Genomic DNA, 21,394 nt, shown 5'->3' on the forward strand with positions numbered 1-21,394 from the left:
GTCCCTCCACATTCCTCTCTCACTTCATTGCATTTTCAGTTAATTAGCAGACATCCTGCATTCATTTTATTTTTCTGACATATTATTTTGATTATCGTAATGAGCTAATTGAATGAACTTAATGAGTTATATGTTGCTCAGGCTTTTTGCCCCACTGATACAAAGCAGTTTGACAGGCTTATTAAAACTGGCCAAGACCTTTTAAATACCATACTGTTTGACTTCAAATGTAATTAAATGTGATCTTAGAAGCTTTGTTAATTATATTAGTTGAATTTAAACCTAGAAGATTTGCTTTCTTTTAAATAAAAGAAATTGACAAAGGAAATTGATTTTAACTGTACTTCTGTATACATATTTTGTTTGCCTTATGTTTTTAGTTACATCCATTAAAGGGAATCTTATGGATGCACAATTTGGTGTCATCAATTTTTCATTTGACTTGGTTTTCTTCTAAAAGACGAAATTAACTGTGAACTTGTTGTACTTGGCCAATATGAAACATTTATTCATTTTATCCTGTTTCTTCTTTTTTTTTCAACCTTTGAGGTGAAATGTGTAGTTGTCTGTTATGTTTCTCAGACACCGTTGGAAAGAAGGGTTTTTTTTTTTTCCCCCAGTATCTCCTCTGAGTAAGTCCTGTCTTCTCTCTGATAGAATGTCTGCAGCACCTTGTGGTGCACTGTGGGTAACACCTGTCACTCAAAGCTGGACGCCGCGGTGGACGGGACAAAGTGTGGCTCAAACAAGGTAAACGGCTCAGTTCTATGTAGTCATATTATTGTTTATGTAAGTGCAGCAATTTCACTACCAGTATGAAATGCCCAATACAACTTTTTCTTGCCACTGCAACCCACTTACTAAACAAACCCTCCCCTAGCCGAGACCTGCAACTCACTACAACCAGGATTCGCACAAGCAACTCCATCTTTTGTCACATTGAGTCATGAACTGTCTTAACCTAACCAGACCCTGTTAGTATGAGTGATAACTGAACAGTGCTTCTGGTGTCCATTAATATTTTATCCAGTGTTAAGGAAGGGATAACCCCTTTCTCTGCACATTGTCCCGGATTACTGTCAGTGATAGATGCCGAGCGTGATTCTGTGCTGCCTTCGTCTCCCGTGGTCAGGCAGCAGACACTCTGAGCTTCATTCCTCAAATAAATGGCACAGTTATCCTTGATTTCTCAGCCGTAGTTCTAGTCTTGGGCCCCAACTATTAGGCTCCTTTCAAACTGAGCGAGAGCCTCGATTTCTTTCAATTTTACGGACAAATAGCTTGTGGGTCTAGAATTGGTTTGTTCAGAAAATAAAATGTTCTTCGGGTGAACTGAACTGAGAATGCTGCCTTTGCCAGTCTTTAAAAAAAGAAAAGTGTCGTTCAAGCGGGAGAACGATTTTTTTTTAATCAATACTTGGAACGGTGTTATTAAGGATGAAAATGAACTGCTGCTGAAAGCTGTCCATGTGATAAACAAGCTATCAGCATTGCTGTCCGTAGTGCAATTACACTGTGTGTAGATTTGCACCATGTTAACTTTCTTCTCTATACTGTTCTTTACAATGCAAAAAATGTTTTATAAAATCTTGGTAGGGCAACTTCTCGTTCCCCATAGAGTTCACATGAATTCTATTATTCTTAAAATGAACTAATGAGTGCCATCGGTTTCTCAATCTGTTCAGTAGATTAATGAAGCTGTTAACATAAAATAACATTGCATTACAAGATTTCAAATGTAAAGCTTCAAACTCAGTGGCATGTTGACAGTTTCCATGAAAGAGCTCGGATTTGCCATGCTTTTGCTAACCTCTCATGATATGAGACTAATTACTGGAGGAATTAATCAAATATGTCTCAGCAGTAGTTTGCAGTATATGCTCTGATCTTAAGAAGGACCAATTGAGAAGCCAGAACAAGAAGAAGCCATAGAGTAAATAAAATAAATAGTCTGTAAAAAACAAGTGTCTGCAATGCAGTTGTTAAACACGTCTACCATCAGTAGATAGCTGGTTACCATCAAGGATCTAGTAAGTATATCTAAAGAGAATTATTGAGTGCTTATGAGAAATACATGACCGTGCCTAATTGTTTGGATCTAGTTTTGTTGTATTCACAGCTGTTTTTCTACAGGAGTTCATTAAACCCTTTGTAAATACGAGCCCACAGGGAGGTAAAGGGTTAAGATGCGGTCCTGACTGTGCTAGAGATGTGTTGGTTCAGGACACCTACTGAAGAGGAGTATAAGCAATGGGCAGCTTGGAGGACTGGGAGGTCACTTATAAAGGGACTAACAGATGTTGTTTTCCTTTTGTTTCCTGCAGTGGTGCTTCAATGGCGAGTGTGTTGCTGTGGGGTATCGCCCCGAGAGCATCAGTGGAGGCTGGGGTTCCTGGAGCAGCTGGTCAGCCTGCACTCGGAGCTGTGGTGCTGGGGTGCAGAATGCAGAGAGGCAGTGCAACAACCCTGTGTGAGTAGCATGAAGCCTGGGATTTAAAGCAGCGTGTTACTGCCTGCCTCAAACATACAGGGATTTACTTGTCAATATCTCAGAGGCTTTGAAAAGAACAGGTACTTTGATTAGAGCTTTGCTGGTAGCATAGCTTGGCCAGATGACCCCCTGTTCGAGCCCTACGCTCTCAACCTCCTGTCAACTCCCCCAGCCTGTACCACGGGAGTTGCGGTCTTCAATTAAGAAAAGCGGCGGTCCCCAGAGGACAGTCCTCTAACTAAAGCTTTTTGAGAAAGTGGCCTCTTTTGGAGACGAGCATTCATCATTAAAGCATTAGTATCTCACACACAGGTTTGATTTGTATATTTCTAGCACAAGGGCCCATTGTATGTCAAACAGGGACTGTGACTCCCCCTCTTCTGTTCTCCTGAACTTTCATTAGTCAGGGTTAGGGCTTGTCTTTCAGATCTATAATTCACTGAAATGCTGGAGATCTGATAAATGTGTTAAAGCAGCTCCCCCTTCCTGTGCTGGTGGAATAGTCTTTAGTCCTTATTTTCGGGGTCAGAATTTGTGAACTATGACCTTGACCTGCCTGTCACAGGACTGACTATTAAAATGGAATTATTTGCTTGACCTTAAAAAAAAAGCAAGCTTGCACTGTTGCAAAAGTGTGGTGTTGGGTGAAGAGTATTGCACACACATTGCTCACATGTGGCCATGTTTAGTTGCAACCATGTGCAGACTTTTTATAACCTCCCCAGGCATCTACACTCTATCAAACTTAAATATTTCTGTGAACAGTTTTTCTTGGCACAATCTTTGTTTTATCTTGCAAGAATAAAACCCCAACTACACTGGAGCATTGGACAGTAACAATTGTATAACAAACCAAAGCTGCTATAATGAATAATAAGAATAATACTAAGCGCCACATTATGAGCTGTAAATCAGTGGATAGCAAGGCACTTAGAATGTTATTTTCACTGTATTCATAACAGCTTGGAATACGCAGTAAGCATTGGTATTGTGGCTTGAATTCACACTGGACATGCTGCTCACAAATGCAGGGCATGTCATCTGCACACAGTTAGTCAGCCTTGCTGGAGGAAGATTCCAAGGCTGAATGCAGGGCTTCACTTGCCAGCAGATCCTCACTGCTGGTGCACATCAGCTTTGCAGAAGTTCAAACTACTTTGGTAAAGTAGGAACTTCCAGAAATATCCAATGCAGATTGCCTTTGAAACATTTGTGTTGACCATGAAATGATATATTGCATGTGGTTAGTGCAACAACTTCAAAATCACTGAGGGTTGGAGTGCCTAAAAGAATGCATATCAAATGAGTATTGTTATAAACCACTAAATCATGCTTCTGGTGCAAACAAATTTGAATGCAGGAGGCGAGGAGTGCTAAGCAGGCAGCCTTAGTTAAAAAAAGATTTATTTATGCAGGTCTTTATGGGATGTGATTGGACCCAGGATTGATGTCCCTGGTCACTCTGATAAATGGGCTTGTCTAATTTTAGCCTGTATGGTCCCATAGTGACTCAGTGCAGTCTGCATACACTAAACAGCATTCTGCTTGTCTGAGGACTTGAGGCAGCCCTGCTTTTCTTTGTTGGAATCCTCTCTGGGACTGTGGGGCATTCAAAAGTCATGTATTTACTTTTAGCATTAATTAAATTTAACTGGGGCAAGAAGACGCTCGTTGACCATAACGCAGTCCCAGATTGACAAGGAATTCCAACAGGGAGCAGAAGACACAATGGACACCCTGCCAATGATAAACTTTACACAACACTCCCTCGTACCTCTTCTCCAGCCATTTTCACCGATATGCTCGTTAAAGTGTGTTTGGACAATAGCCTTTCAAGGCGGTGCCTCCCAAATGCGATTTCACACCCCGCTGGCCAGAGACAACTGTGTTAGTATGCAGAAACACATTGCAAATCCTCAAAGAATTCAGATATTTTATTACTGGCTTTTATTGTCTTCTGAATAAATCCAGATCCTGTGTATCCATTCAATTACCATTTTACACAGGAGAAAATGTGGAGGGACGATTTACTGTCACGTAATTAACGGAGAAAGCGATGTAATCAGTAAACACATCATCAAAGAAGGTTACAGAGCGCTTCTCAGAAAGCCTCCAGCTTCATTAGAACAAATTAATTGGCCTAATTTATTTGAAGGATCTGTGATTTTGCTTGACAGATCAAAGCGTCTCTCCCCTTGATGGACAGCAATGTTCTCTTGTGAGTAGAATGATGTCATGGGGAACAGAGTCATTCAAAGCTGTCTTAGGGTTGCAGCTTGTCTCCAATATTGTAACATTTTAATGCTATAGTAACACATTCTAGAAAGCCTGTTTACTGACTGTTTCAGTAGCAAGTGGTACAGAGAAGACATCAACACCCCCAATATCTCTGCCATCTGGGAGAGATGTGTGTTGATAGTGCAAGCTCACTGATGTACTGTATTTCCATTTCAATTCTTTACTATAAAGTGAGCAGTATTGGGGGTAGTGAGGCCATTGTGATGGCTGTCGCTTAGCCTCTGAATTGCTGTTCTATTGAAGGCTTCAGAATCGATAGCCCATGAATATGGCACAGATGTATATTTCAGAACAAAATACATCGCCCCCTGCCCTCAGAACGTCAAGCAAAAATGGTTATTGTGTGGAATGGAGAACATGCTGCAATTTCCACATAATCCTGCTATTTTCTTTTGGATTGCAGCCCGAAGTATGGTGGAAAATACTGCCTTGGTGAGCGGAGACGATACAAGATCTGCAATATTGACTCTTGCCAATTGGGTAACCCTTCCTTCCGTCACATCCAGTGCAGACATTTCGACACCATGCCTTACAAAGGGAAACTCTACGAGTGGATCCCAGTGAACAACAGAAGTGAGTACAACAGCTAAGGCAAAAAAAGCCCACAAAAAAGCTAGCTGCATTTATAACAGAGAGGGAGTTAGAAGACCACCCTAAAGTGCAAAGATAAATGGCAAATATTTCAGATGAGATCTCACTTTGTCTGGTTTATAGAAGCCACAAGTGATAATCCAGATGTTTGCACAGTGCTGAATCAAACCAGTAATCCCTTGTTAAACAAAGTTTTGACCTACTGAAGTCGTTTAAACTCTGTGTTGTGATTACGACAGCACAGTGTAACAACACGTTGCATATGGCAGTGTAGGGAGTTAGTGAAGAGCTTGCCCTGGCGTGACACTGTGCTCTGCTCTGCCTCACCAGTTAACCCCTGTGAGCTACACTGCCGCCCGCTCAACGATTATTTCTCAGAGAAGATGCTGGACGCCGTCACGGACGGGACTCAATGCTACGAGGGCAGCATCAGCCGGGACATGTGCATCAACGGCATTTGCAAGGTATGCATCGCCACACACTGGCACTGCGAATAGCGTGGGAAAGAATGCGCTTCCCTGTGGCATGCCTATGTACCGACAGACACACAGGCAGCTCCTGATATCATCAGATGCTTTCAATAAATTGCGGCAAAAGAAATATCTATACCAATTTGCATTACTACTGAGTAAGCGCTCCCTTTAATATATTATATATAGTAAATAACTATTAGGTCTAATATATAAAGTAACTCTGAACTCTGAATATGTACTGTAGTAGCACCCCTGTCCATATTCAAATATAGATCTTATTAGCAATTTTGCACTTTGCTCTGACCCTGGTTCTTATACATAAACCGGTGTTCGTCGGCACCACTGGGGTCACAAATGATGTTTATTCAAGGTAAGCCTGTATCCTGCCTGATTAGTTCAGTGTAAATCGAGGCCACCTTCATTACATTTTACTGGATCAGAAACAACCCATACTGTATCTACTACCATGGGATTCAAGAGCTTTGTATATTGCTCGGAAAAGTACATTAAAAAGTCATTTATTATTTTAACCCAGTGTATTGTATATATTTTTGGACTTTTCGATTTGTGGAGGTGATAAATATTTAGTCTAGTGCATATCCATTTAAACATCCACTTCTTGCGTCTTCCTGTTTCCCTCTTGATTATCTAAGGGTGAAGTTCAGCCTGGCTTGTATTACTGTAAGAAAACAGTGGGGGGAGGAGAGGCAGTGAGGAGAGACACAGGAAAGGAAAATAAGGCACACGCATAAAGACAGTGCAAAGACTCTGTGACTGTAGACAAGATGAAATGACCTATGGAAAGTTTCTACATGTATCCACTTCAGACTCTGGATCCTCTGTGCTTCGGGGGTTCAGAGGCCCAGTGGGTTGATGTACCATGATGTGACACAGGGGATGCTTTATTTCTGTTTACGATTGTCCCGTTTTACACCCCAATCCCTCCCTCCCCCCTGGTGTTTCAGAACGTGGGCTGCGACTACGAGATTGACTCAAACGCAGTGGAGGATCGATGTGGGGTCTGCCACGGGAACGGCTCCACATGCGAGACGGTGAAGAAGACCTTCGATGAGAGCGAGGGGATGGGTAAGGAAGCACGCTCGCTGACTACCTCCACGGGGATATTTCGACCACACTATGATCACGTGTACTTGGGTAAATGGTGTGTGCTGAGAAACAAGCAGATAATCCTTTGGTTTCATTTAAAAGCCCATGCGCCTGTCTCTAAATAAAAGAGCCCCCCATGGTTGAACGCATGCACCTATAAACTGTTCCTAGCATGCAGTGTGCTGTTTGCGCAGGCTACGTGGATATCGGGCTGATCCCAGAGGGGGCGCGGGAGATCCGTGTCGAAGAAGTGGCGGAAGCTGGGAACTTTCTAGCCTTGCGCAGCCAGGACCCGGAAAAGTATTTCCTGAATGGGGGCTGGACAATCCAGTGGAACGGGGACTACAAAGTGGCCGGGACCACCTTCACCTACGAGAGGAGCGGAAACCTGGAGAATCTGACCTCACCTGGGCCCACCAGGGAGCCCGTTTGGATCCAGGTGAGCCTCTCAGTAATGTCGGGTACATCGTCTTAGGGCAGGTCCATAGGCTCTGCAGTAAGAACTGAACCAAGAGTTCAAAATGTTCTACTGGCCAGTAAGCAATCTGCAAACAGATATAAGCACAGTCTATTGTGGTACACATTCACTTAGATCAGGTTAGACCAAAATCTGGAAGGGGTTTAATCAGTTGTAGCTCTTTTTGTAATATAGATTAATCTGTTTGAGTCCCCAAGCCATGCAGGCTCCTGGAGGAAGTGCTTGTCTCTCTTGTATCCCTACAGAGCGGAATGAGGCGACCTGTTTAGTGTTGTGCTTCTGATTCAGATTCAGATTCTGTCTTCCACAGTAGATAACCTCAGCATCCTGTTTGCAGAGCTTCCTGTGACAGTTCTTTCCAGTTTAATAGTGTTCAATTTAAAATGCACTGCATGGCACCAGGTCTACCCTCAGAGACCTGCTTGCTTGCACACACTGTGCAGTTGTGGGGGGTGGGAGTAACGGGTGGGGGAGCTAGTCCCTCCATGTCATACTTTCAAGTTTTCATTTTACTGCAGCTCAAAATTAGTTGGATCCACAGTTGCTGGAACGCAGCAGAGGAATAATTGTCTTTTTTCTGTTCAATGACCTGTACATCCAAACATCAATTTTGCAGATGGCAGAATTTCATTTTGTGAGGCTTTGTGTTTGATAGATATTTGCAGGATCTTCATTCCATGCTAGACACCGCATCAGCATGTTGGAGGCTTGTAAGGAGCACACAGCTGGACCAGCTTGCAATATTATGAAAACATTATTATCACTAATGATGACTTTGCCTGGGAAGCATATAGGATACTGGAAGTCATTTCCTTTGCAGTGTAATCAACTGTAATGGCTTCAAACCAGATTCATCGCTAGGATGCTGCTTTGCGGGGGCTTTATTCAACTGGGGTTTACTCAATGGTGGAAAACATTCAAGCAATTAACCTTGATGGTGCCTTTTCAGAGTTGCCTTTATTATTACACACAAGTACCCTTTTGCTTAGTATAGCTCCATTTGTAAATGTGGGATAAAGTTTTGGGAGATAATGATCCCCTTCTGGCTTGCGCAGTAGAACTTGGTTTGCATGTTTCCATTCTCAAGCAGTACTTTGATATTTCAGACGTTGTATTGGTTAATTGCCAGACATCGCAGCATATTTCCTGTGTTCAGAAACTAAGGATCCTCTGCTCCGTAGCATGAAAATGTGCTGAAAATTCAGGCGACGCTTTTAATTCAGTCTAGCTTGCATGCCACGGGTACACCACGTTAAAGCAGGTGCCTGATCATTAATGCGCTAGCTAAACTGAAAAAAGAATAGGGAGTGTCTCAAGCAAACAACTTTAGAGGTTCTTGGCAAATGAGAGTAGAGTGCAAAGTTGTGCACTGTCTGCTTTAGCTGCTGTCAAACAGGAGGCCACCGTTCCCTCTCAGACGTTGTTAATAATTACCCCCTGTCTGTCTTACCACACTGAGAGATGAGAATGGAAGAATATAGGAATATAGGAAAGTGAAAACTTGAGCACAGGTCTTTATGTGAACACTGCCAGCTGTTGTGTGGAGTGATGCTCACTGCCCCCAGCCAATCAGGATGCATCGTGCGTGCACTGTAATTAAGCAAGCTTTAAGATTAATCAACAGCTCTGGGATGCATTGTTGGCTCTGCATGCATTTCCAATGTTTGTCTTTTATTTAGCGCAGTCAAGTCGTTTTCGTTATTGTGTTTTAGTTTTGTACAACAAACCGAGAGCCTCGTATTGTTATTTACAACAACTGAAAATAAAAATGACAATAACATCGAATTGAATTTACACTATCCAGTCAATGGCTGGTCACCAGTAGAAACGCTATAGCAGCATCAAGCTCAATCTAACGACCCTCCCTCCTCTGTGAGGCTGCCTGGAACCAGGTCACCTGGGCCGTGATTGATTCAGTGCCTCAGCAGCCGCGTTGTGCTTTGTTTGGACACTGTGTTTAGTTTATAAGATAAGGATCTTAGAGATTGAGACTTCCCTGGTGTTTTCAGTGCTTTATCCCGGTTTGAAGTACTACATTTGGATTTAACAAGCGTCAGACTGTAAAAAAAAAAAAAAAATCCTAATAATAAAGCGGGATCAAGTGACAGAATTGCTTCTGCAGTGTTGCTTCCCACACGGCTCTCTTCTATCGCACCCCTCCCCCCAATCTTAAAGTAAACAGCTGTTCCCTGAGAAATCCAAGTCATCCAGAAGTCAGGAGTGACTTCTCAAGATAACCCTGGAGAAAGTAAACACAGTAATAACACAACTTTGTAATCAGCTTCTATTTGACAACAGAAGACAATTCAAAGAGTTTTTTGTTTGTTTGTTTTTGGTGGAGGATACAGAATAAAATCATGAAATAAGGGAAGATACCGATGTGTTTATTTTTGATTTGAGAACATATCACTGATTCAGGCCTAATAGCTACACAGTCCGCACAGGGGTGTCTGTAGGGAATCAGTCCTGAGTAATTAAAGGTGGAATCAGGGAGCCTGTGCGCTGTGATGAATTGCTGTCGAGGATTATGCTCTTGCTAACAATGGTCATATTTCATTTTGGGCAGGCTATCTGTCACTCAAATTGCCTGTATTTAAACAGCAGATTGTTTGAATCAGTAGGTACACAGACTGCGGACCCTTTGGGGCATGTTTTTAATATGGCCTGTTTGATTACATGAGGCTGTGGCTCAGCAATCTGGTGCAGCAGCCTCGTTTTGCTTCGAGTGAAATCAAGTCTTCTGTCATGCTGGAATCCAGGCAGAACCATTTCCCATGATAAAATGGTGTCGAGCATAACATATCAAATACGGTTCCTGGGGAAAGGCTGTGTGAATGGCTTCAACCAGATGTGAGGATGGAGGGATATGGGCAGGTGAAAGCGAGACCCACCAAAAAAGGGGGCAGGTTTGGTGATTTCATGCTCTTAACCGTTAAGGGTGTGTGTCCGCAGCTGCTGTTCCAGGAGACAAACCCAGGGGTCCGTTACGAGTACACCATCCGGAGGGAAATGGACAACGAGAACGAAATCCAGCCCCCGGAATTCTTTTGGCTGTACGGCTCCTGGACTGCATGCAGCGCCTCCTGTGGGACAGGTGAGGGAAGAGTGTAGTGATTCTGCACGGATTATTTCATGGAGCTGTCTCTCAGTGAATTACTACCACAGCGTGTACTGCCCTAGAAAGCTATATGCATTTCATTAAAAAGCAATTTACATCTTGATTTGGCGTCTCCTGCACTACATATATGGTATTGCCCAAACTCCTGTTGGTAGAAGTACTGTACTCTTTTTTTTTACAAGGGTGGATTATTGCCAATAGCAACACACACACACACACACACGCACACACACGCACACACAAAACTGGCAAATGTATCTCAGACTGATAAAATAACACAGGCTGAAATACTCACCCCCCCACCCCCTGTACTGCGAAATAATGACTTTGAATTTCCTTGCCATAATTTCCAAATCTGCGAACATCTGCTTATACTTTTAAATGAAAACGCCCGTATTTTCCTGGTTTGGTCTTTTCATCTCCATTTCTTGTATTATTTCAGTGTCATCCAAGTTTGAGAGACTTCTTCTAAAATGCTGTGATTAAGGAATACTTTAGAATCCTCCTGGTTTTGTTTCACTGTGATTTACTGCAATAAAACTCACTGCGAGTGTAACAGAGTGCCGCTCTCACTCCATGCAGAGTTGGTACTCATTGGTTTTAGTGTATTGGCAGTTCCTTCACTTACACAGTAAATGCCCAGAGTCCAGGACAGAGCTGGGAATATTCTATTCTGAAATTCTATTCTGTTTTCCAGGCAGTAACCATAGCGTTGATGGTGCTGCTCTGCTCTTTGCTGTGTTCACACCATGCTGTTGGTGGGGTTGTGAAGTTGTGCAAAGAAAATGAAGAAAATCTTGCAACACATCAGGCATCCTGTGACAGCAATCGTGGCTTAAATGATGACTATTGAACATTGCCACATTTTCTGCCAATTTGTGCAAGCTCCATTATCATTTGCCAAACTTGTGCAATTTGCAATTGGGTTTGATTTTAGTTTTTTTTTTACTTTACATATTACTCTTATTAAAATATTACTGATATACAGTATAGCACAGCAAACAGGTGCACTAAAGTATAGCACAGTGACGGCATAGTAAAGTGGTCTAAAAACCCACGGGTAATCATGATAAACTACAGCATAGGAAAAGCATGGTTAAAAACTGATGTAAAAGGGTGTTACATTTACTGAAGTAAGGATTCATAATGAAATCATTTCTTTCAGCTTGATGGAGGTGTAGGATGTGCTTTGAGTTCACTTTAACTTGTGTTCACATGAATGAGAGCCAGACCTATCAAAGTGTTGCACAGGCACTCTGGTTAGCAGGGTACTGCATGCAGTTGTCAGATTTATTCGTTTTTTTTATTGTTATTATTATTACTTGTCTTAAGTTTCCCATGTGCAAAATGAATTAGTCCCCTTTGCAAGAGCAGGTCAAAGGTGAGGGTCAGAGGGTAATCCCACCAGACTGCGAGCCAGCAGCCATGCCGTTAGTGTAGCTGGCTGAGCCAACACTGCAGAGATGCTCAGAGATCCTATTAAAGTGGGGGGAGCAGGGTCCATGATTTGAGTTACAGCTGAGCTCTGGGTACCTCCTGCTGGCCCTACCCCTGTGCTACCTTCCTGCCTCACAGCCTCCTGACTGGGACCCTGCAGAGAAAGCGCTTCAGTCACACAAATGAGCTCTTACCATTTTTCTTCCCATTAGAGTACAATTCTATATCCAAAATCTTGCTACGATTTCCAAAAATCCTAGAAAGTTACTGTGGTAAGTGTTAAAACTATTGTGCAAATACCCATCTGGTACATTTTAAATATGCATTTCACACTACAGCAGGTTTGCAGATAAGTCGCGCAGTCTCTGGTTTGAACTTGAGCGTATAGATTTAGACACAATGCAGCCCATTCCCAACTCTGCCATTCGAGATTGAAGCTGATCGTAGAGTTTCTAAAAAACTGTGAAGGGCCCACACACTGACTTTCAGACAGAGCACATCAGACCAGATATTTTAACACCCCGCCCTGTATTGAAATGACCTTCATTTTTGACAACCAATCTCTCGTATCAGTGTACCGCTATTGCCAAAGGTTTAGCATCAACTAGAATTTTATGATTCAGACATTTAAATATATATATATATATATATATATATATATGTGTGTGTGTGTGTGTGTGTGTGTGTGTGTGTGTGTGTGTGTGTGTGTGTGTGTGTGTGTGTGTGTGTGTGTGTGAACATAATTTAGATGTTTGATTTAATATCATGTAATCATGTTTCATATAATCAAAGAAACTACAAAATGATTTAGCAAAAGTATAACAGAAGCTATAATAGTAGGTAAACTATTTAATCTTAGATTTCGAAATGTCACATTTTTTAAATTTTAGTCAGTTTTTTGTAAATTATGTGGAAAACTACAATGTGGTATGTAATTTAATATGTTAGCGTTCATTCGACTTGATGAAGCAAAATGAGTTAATTGCATAGGGTGATGCCAAACTTTTGGCCATAGCTGTAGCTTGTTATCTTGTGGTGATTATAGTTTCACAAAGGCTTCAAGTATTGCTGGATTCTGCATTTGGGCCATACCCTCCTATCAAGGGAAGTTTGATTGGTTTGATTGCTGGCTGTGTAGAACAGAATACTGAGGGCCAGTACAATAATAAGAGATTCTGCAAGGCTGCATTGAGGAACACGCTTGACAGCCAAGGCAATGCCTCAGCCCCTTTAATTCATATAAGTGGCAGGTAATTAATACCACAACCTTTATATATATATATATATATATATATATATATATATATATATATATATATATATATATATATATATATATATATATATCAGTCTCTACAGTTTAATTAAAGGAAGCAGTTGCTCGCTGGTTAGTTGCTACTTTTTTCTTGTTCTAGTTGTTCAGAATGTTAATTTATGAAAACACTGTCATCTTCTAGTTTCTGGAATGTGACAGGGCAATCTCAGATCTAATTTCTCCAATGCCAGTCTGAAAGTCTAGTACTGTGCCACGGGGCTAACTGCAAATTATTCTCTTTGGATGTGCAGTAAAATAGGGGCATTGTTCCTCTGTGACTGTGCCACTGTGTGAGAGATGGAAAGTAGTTGCATGCACTAGTAGATGCCGACATTATAAGAATTGAGAATTGTTTGTTTTTTTTTCTTTAGAAAACCACTAATTATGATTGATAAAAAATAACACAGCTCTATAGGTTACGCTTAGAGGCTTTCTTCACTTTCATGCTCGTTTGTGCCAACCTTGTTTTTTGTTTGTTTGTTAAGCCATTGTTAAAAAGAGCACACAGGGTAGAACTCTATAAAAAGAGATCATAAGGATACTGCTGCATTTATTATCTTGCATCAGCTAATTTCATCTGACACCCACTCATGGCGTGACCTCCCAACCAGAAAGCAGGGAATGGCATTAGTTATGTAAACTGATTTAAGCAACAAGTCTACACAGGAGCTAACCACACTGTTAATGTGGAATTGGTTTGCAGATTGTACATGAAGTAATAAACAAAGCATTTCATTTTCTAATGCTGTTTATATAACACAGAGGGCTGATCTATGGAAAGACTTGTGATGCTGGCCTGTGTCTCAGGGATCTGGTCTGAACGCAGCCAGGGGACAAAGTGAACAATGAACATCAGAACTGGCACTTGAACGAAAACTGTGGGCATCTGTACATCTCTTGTCTAAAACAAAAGATGAGTTCCTGTTCTTTGCATCTTTAGAGAACACACACAAGTGCACTTATTACCCATTCCTCCCATCGGAAAATGAATGGCATTTGCGCAATTACCTTTTAGTTGGACAAAACAAAGCTGTTCAAGAAGGATGTGAACTTGTAAATGCAGATTATTGTTTTCATTATGGCGCTTACAAGCCTAATGGTACAGACTCTTGATGTTCGTTATACAACAGCATTAGTACACAGGTGCATCCACAAAGTGAGATCAAAAGGAGTTAAGTAATCTATCCATTAAGTCTTCCTCTGAATAATATAACTGATTCTGTTTAAGTGCCATAGAAAACCACATTCTGTGTCAGTAGTGCCGTAAGGTTTCCTCAGATTGAGATACATCACTCATGGTTTCTGCTTTAAACCTAAGGTATGTAATATCCCAAAGCATAGTGTAGTAGGCTAATCGCATTCAACTGCTGTGCAAAACCAAACAAAACTGCAGCACAAAAACTTCTGCCTTTCAGCATGGTCAAATTTAAACTGAAATCAAATCATTTAGTTTCATTGCAAGCTTGGAAATGAAGCTGTGTTATAGTTTTTAACAAAGATGGATTTTTTTTTTTTCGGTATACTAAACTGATGCTGTTCTTCGCACTCAGTAATTTAAAAACTAGGTGAGGGAGGTCTTGATCGCCCAGGTGGCATGTTAAGATTGTAGGAAGCCTTTGACCTCCAATCCCAGGCAGACACAAGACTGTTTCTGATGTGCTCCCGGTAGTAGATCGCACCACTAGCTTTTGATTAATAATTGTGTGAAACGGCAGTAGGTTGTGACCTCCGTCAACAAAGTAGAAAGAGAAGAACTGATCATTCGATTTAGATTCAGTTTTGATCAAGTGATGTACGAACTGGGTTTTTGTTCAATCTCAAGGGAATCTGAGAATCCGGAGGTGGCACAGTGCAGATGCTGTCTGAGTATGGGATTCTGGCATACACAATGGAGTGAGCACAATTCTAATCTGATTGTTTGATGCCTGTGAATATCCCTTGGCTCCAAAGCTCTGTTCTTGTTCCCTTAAGGGGATTACCTGGTGTCTTCGTCAAATAGCTAGTAAGTGGGTCTGGTAATAAAGCTATAAATCAGTAAGAAACATGGTACTGTCCCTCCGGGAAAATCCCAGAGATGCGAGGTTGAAGGTACTTCTCCAAGACTGCCTGTCTATGAAGGGTTAGTGCAGGTCACTGATGTTAACACTTCAAAAGACAACACAGACAGGAAAACAATCTTCCACTAACATTAAAGCTCTTCTCGGCACCTTCGCTTAGTTTAGCTACTGCTGTCTGTTCAAAGTTTTTCAAAATATGAAACGGTAATAGAAAAAAAGTAAAGTTGCTGAAAAAGCAATCATTTGTGCTGGTACCATCTCTGTGTCTGGTACTGTAAACAGTCTTGTTTGTAAGTCTTTTGCTGCAGCCTCAAAGAACTATTCCCTCGTCGTTTCTTTTTCAGCAATTTGAACCACACTTTTAATTGGGAACCTCAGGCTCGACCCTGAAAGGTCATGTAATTACAGCATTCCAGACATCAAACACATGTAGTATTGTCTCAGTGAGGATTGACTGTGTCTTGCAGGTGTGCTCTGCTGTGGAGGTGGGGGGGGGTTCCAGAGGTCCTCTTCAGAACAATGAGCTCCTTATTGACGTGTGTGTCTGTGTGCACATGTGCTTCTCCTTCCAGGTGTTCAGAGGCAGGTTGTGCACTGTTTGGAGAGGATTGCTGGGATAGTGGAGGAGCGGTACTGTGACCCCGCCACACGACCTGACGACAAGCATGCCAGCTGCAATGAGGAGCTCTGCCCGGCCAGGTCAGTGCTGCTCCAGTGCGGGGCAACCCATCTGGCAGGAATGGCTCATATGAAACTAGGGTTTGTTTTTGTTAGATTGCACTATTCTTCGGTAAAATAAAAAACTGGTCACGGAACCTGCAAGAAACAACTTCCACACCAAGGTATTGTTTTCATTTTTCTAAAATGGTGTTAACTGGTGGTAAATGCCAATATGGCCCATTGCATTTCTTTCAGTTTTGATTGAAAGAAAGTTCAGTAGTGGGGGCTTGGTGTAGTGAGCACATGCCTTTTACTTCTGGGAGAGAGTTGAAAAACAGCTGGGTACACCAAATTCCTGGCCATGTGACACCTGTTTAAGGCTTAGAATAATAAGCTTTGTGTGTCTAGTCTTTTCCCTGAAGACACACAGCATGATAAATGCTGATTTCAAATGTCTGATGAGGTAATTGGAGAGCAGCGCACACCTTGTGAAGGATACAACATGGTAGTAGATAGTAAACATAGGTGTGTTTTTTAGAATACTCCTGGCAATGGCTCACTAGTTCAGATGATAATTAATGCTCTCTGCAACAGCAGAAACTTAAAGAAATGAAGGGGTATTTAGAAAACAAATTTCAGATTCTGTATTCTTACACTGGGAACTTTTGTATTTGGATTTAATTTTCCTTTTGTAAAGATACTTTGTTAGAGTTGGCAGAAGGCCTGATAGTGATGGCACTGAATTCCTGTCATTTTTTCCATTGCAGATGGTGGGAGGGAGAGTGGCAGAAGTGCTCAGCTAGCTGCGGGGACACTGGGCTAATGAAGAGAACCGTTCTTTGTATTCAGAGCATCGGGACGGATGAACAGAGAGCGCTGCAGCCTTCAGAATGTCAGCACATCCCCAAGCCAGAGGCCGTTGCCCATTGCAACAGGGAGAAGCCCTGCCCTGCTCAATGGACTGTGGGCAACTGGTCAGAGGTGAGAAAGTCAAAGACCAAAGGTCACATTAGTCACAGTCACCTAAGAAACACAGATAATTAGTTAGACAAATATACATTCATTTATTGTGCCCTGCAAGAACAACACAAATGTGTCACCATGAATACCTAGTGTGACAACCAATGCTGGATTACCTTTTTATTGTTGGATCAGTCCATCGCCAGTTCTTAAGTCCTGGTTAGCTTGGTGGTTCCTTTTTGTTTTTGTTTTTGGTCAATAACATGGCATTGGGCTGAGCACGCTGGGAAATGGACTGCATTGTACTTACCAGCAATCCCTTGAATTATGACCACCACCCATTATCTCTACAGAATATGCCACGAGTAAGTATTTAAAAAATCGTGAGACATTGATCTGAAGACTTCTTGTTCAAACATTTGTCTTTAGGTTGTACTAAGTTTCTTTGTAGTACTTATTGTTTTTTTGTAAAGCTGTCGTTTTTTTTTTTTTTTGTATATTTATATGTTTTTGTTCCTGTCAATCCCAGTGATTTATACAGGAGAGCATTTAATAGCTAGGTGTGATAGTTGCTCATGGAAAAACAATTTGTTTTTGCATCACAAGGAAAATTAAAATCCCAATTAAACAAATGATTTTTAGTGTAACCTTCACACAAAGGGAAGATTGAGATCCTTGACTGTCCCTGACGTACTTTGAGCAATCTGGTTATAGTCTACACAGCTCTTAGATGCTACTGATGAATCAGTAAAATCAAACGGCATAACAATGGAATTTTAACAAGAGCCTTCCAGCAATCAAGTGTTATAAGCACCCTTCATTTAACCTCTGTGAAAAGTACTTTGCCATTTACTAAACGCGATAAGAGGCCAGTCAAGGCTAATGTGTGATTTTAGAAAGTCAAGAAGTGTCTCTTGACTTGGTCTCGGTAAAACACTTTTACTTTTTAAGGACTCATATCAAAACGTAATGGAAGCTATTGTTATATGTCCCAGTTACAGGTATGCAGTATTTAATGGCAAACACACTGCCTAAGACAACGGATTGCTTACCTTTTAAAAATGCATATTAAAGTATACATCACGGTTTAGCAGGGGTTACATACATAAACAATTAAAATTATAGCATAACAGCGTTCACTTTTTTTCCCATAGTTGGTCATTTAAAATGCATTATTTTTTTGTTTTTCAGTGCTCTGAAACTTGTGGTGGTGGAATACAAAGACGTCCCATAGGCTGCAGTAAAAACACAGGCACTGATTGTGATCCCAGAGAAAAGCCTATATCAGAAACAACATGCAGCCCACAGCCGTGTCCCAAGAAGGTGGATATCTTTGGATCAGAGTGGTCTGGAAGTGGCTCATCGAGCAGAGAACTGTTCAATGAAGTCGACTTCATTCCCAAGAATGACAACTATCAACACCCCGTACCAGAACATGTGATTCCCAAATCACACCGGCCAGGCAAATATGACGATCTGAACCATTTAATTGAAGATGACTTCATCGGACGCAGCCGTATAGAGCCGACTGATGATAAGGGCTCCTCCCCCGGCAAAAATGTATTTGTGGATGATTTTTACTACGACTATAACTTTATCAATTTCCATGAAGATCTGTCTTATGACCCTGTCAAAGAAAAAGGAGAAGAAGAAGAAGAAGAAGAAAACGTCAAAGAAAAGAAACCGGGAGTAAATGGCGTGGGTGGAGAATCTGACCAAAATTCACATCGGGTAAATGGCGTTGATGAAGAATCATTGGGTCATCCCAAAGAAAACACGACGTCAGCCACCCCAGAGGAGGCTGATGCTACATCAGAGGACTCACATTCTGCTCTAGATACACCATACAATAGTGTGTTGATCGAACAAGAGAATAAGAATCTCCAGGGTGGGGAAAATGACAAATATAATACGCCTGAAGCAAAGGAAAGCCCATATGAAGAAAAGGAGACTGAAACAACAATGCCAGACCTAGCTGACACTGAAAAGGAGGACGAAGAGGTATTCTACTTAATTAACCATCTGCTACCGGTTGTGAATCGTACAACGGAATATTTGGATACAGCGATACCCAATTCTTCAGATAACGAGAAGCAACCAAATGGAGGCCTGGCTCCAACAGATAGTCCAAGTGAGGTAGCTGTGACCAAGATCCTTCACAACAGCCATTCTATAATCCCTCACAGCATTGGCACTGAAAGCCATGAGACAAACCTCACCGAGGAAGACATCCATGAGCAGAGTTTAGAGGAAGCTCATGACGGTGATGATGAAAACCCACAGGAAGAACACAAGAGTGAAGAGAACGATTTTAATCAAGAGGGTTTCAGAGAAACAGATGAAAGCGATGACACTGATGAAGATGCAGGTGAAGGTCTGAACGACATTATTGACGATGAGGAGGATGTTATTGATGATCTCGTTTTTACTATCGGAGAGGATGATGAGGACATTGATTCCAGGAATGAGAATGATTTCAGTCAAGATGTTATGAACGTGATTGAACAAGATTCTGCAGTAGGAGATAGCAATGAACATGTTACCGAAAATATTGAACTGGAAAGGTACTTGACATCCAAGGAGCACCCTGAAACCCCCCTAGTATTATCTGATAAACTGGATACTCCAATCATTTCTTATTCTGAAGCCATCCCTTTTACCTCAGAGCCACCAATAACAACTATGCCAAACCAGTACAATTTAAATCCTGTTTCAGTGGGACTTTCATTTGAAGGACAGGACACAAGTCTTTATAATAAAATAGGCGATCATGATTATGGCCCTTCAGATTCAGAACCAGACTCTGCAACATCAAGAACAAAACCAACAGAGAAAATTCAAACCACAGCTTTCTCCATGCTCCACACTCCAGACTTACATCCACCCATTGTAGGGCATGGTTATCCCTGGATTATCTCTGAATCCAACAGCCAGCCACCACATAACAAGCCCTTTGAAGAAGATCAGTTAGATTCACAGACTGACATCTATTCCACAAGTTCACCCCCAGTTACAGCAATTCATTTGGGATTTCCACAAGGTAAAGTGCCAGCTTCTGCGGATGATTTTTCCCAAAAACATGTGACTGCTCAGCCTTCTCAGATGACACCCCAGAAGAATAAAGCCCTTGCCGCCACCGCCAGCACCACAGAGTGGCCAGAGAATGATTCCAATGAAATCGTAGTTCCCGAGCGCATGCTGAGGCACAGGCATGAAGACAGAGAGCACCAAACTACAGATGCACCTCACAGTTCGAGCCATACCAGTGGGTATCATCTTCAGAGGCATCTCCAAGAGACGTCCACGCCAGCACTTGCAAATCCAACAGAGCCGCTGCTGTCTACACAGTCGGCCAACAAAGACACAAGCGTGGCTGCTTTCTGGAGGGTGAGCCACTGGAGTGCAGTAAGTGATCCAAATTCTTTTCATCGTAAAAAGAAATGCTGATCAAAGCTGAGTTAGTTGTTGACGATGTATTATTACACAAGTAGGGGATGCTTAGGTATATAGCTACACAACAAATGTCTTTTATATCATTTACTGAGTCCCATATGGTGTGACGAACAAAAGGACATAGTAAAATTAAAAATTAAAATTTAGGAGATTGCAGTACGTTCATGCATGCATAACTGAAACAGATGTGGCTACATAATCTCATTTAAAGCGACATGCTATACTAATTAATAAAACACTATTGGGTGCCACATTCAGAAGCTGTAATGTCACTTTTCCCCAGGAAAGCTGACCTATGTGCTACGATGCAGTGAAGTGCATAAAGCGTTTCATAAACGTGCTTTTGAATATTAATTCACGTTACTGGTGATGTACCATCATGTGCAAAGGAAATGTGCGCTTTCCTGTTTTCATTAGAGCAGTTTGGTTTTTTACAACGTAACAAGACATACAAATTGCCAATTATATTCTGGGATTAACGGCACAGGTTCGTTGGGATTGGTAATTACGGCTTCATCTTCAGGCACATGTCTGTCTTCAGAGTACTTGATAAAGAATAAACAATGTTTTTATGTCGATACCTGATTACCTGATTAGCCGTAGAGCGGCTAGTCTGAGCTTGATCCAATTTATAATTCCGCTGTTGGATTTGTATGAGATTGTCTTTCACGTTATCGTTAATGGAAATTGATTATCACTGATGCACTATTTTATCTGGGTTTATGTGTACCCAAGGCCAATTAGCATCATTTTTAGTTCCTCCATCTGCACTGCAGCACAGGCACTTCAATACACTCAGCTCCACAAGACAATGAGAATAATGGCTGTGGATGTCACGTGCACTCTCTCGTTCTTGTTCTGCTGTTCTGAAAACCCTCTGTTCCCTCTGCAAACCCTTTCCACTCTCAACAGCTTCATACAAGATATTCCTCTATAGCTTTTAGAAGAAAATGAAC

At 41.6% G+C, this 21,394-nt stretch overlaps 1 protein-coding gene across 1 annotated transcript in view; it reads left to right on the forward strand.

The window, feature by feature from the left end:
• The window catches only part of LOC121294766 (A disintegrin and metalloproteinase with thrombospondin motifs 7-like), a 55,195-nt gene that overhangs the window by 20,905 nt on the left and 12,896 nt on the right, over positions 1 to 21,394 (forward strand). Inside the window, exons 10-19 of the mRNA XM_041218843.1 lie at positions 658 to 750; positions 2,325 to 2,470; positions 5,193 to 5,362; positions 5,711 to 5,844; positions 6,819 to 6,939; positions 7,155 to 7,399; positions 10,391 to 10,532; positions 15,938 to 16,064; positions 16,793 to 17,006; positions 18,177 to 20,390. Of these exons, the coding sequence (XP_041074777.1) occupies positions 658 to 750; positions 2,325 to 2,470; positions 5,193 to 5,362; positions 5,711 to 5,844; positions 6,819 to 6,939; positions 7,155 to 7,399; positions 10,391 to 10,532; positions 15,938 to 16,064; positions 16,793 to 17,006; positions 18,177 to 20,390 (3,606 nt within the window). The remainder of the gene's footprint in view (positions 1 to 657; positions 751 to 2,324; positions 2,471 to 5,192; positions 5,363 to 5,710; positions 5,845 to 6,818; positions 6,940 to 7,154; positions 7,400 to 10,390; positions 10,533 to 15,937; positions 16,065 to 16,792; positions 17,007 to 18,176; positions 20,391 to 21,394) is intronic.

This window comes from Polyodon spathula, chromosome 19 (genome assembly GCF_017654505.1).
Source record: "Polyodon spathula isolate WHYD16114869_AA chromosome 19, ASM1765450v1, whole genome shotgun sequence".
Lineage (NCBI taxonomy): Eukaryota > Metazoa > Chordata > Actinopteri > Acipenseriformes > Polyodontidae > Polyodon > Polyodon spathula.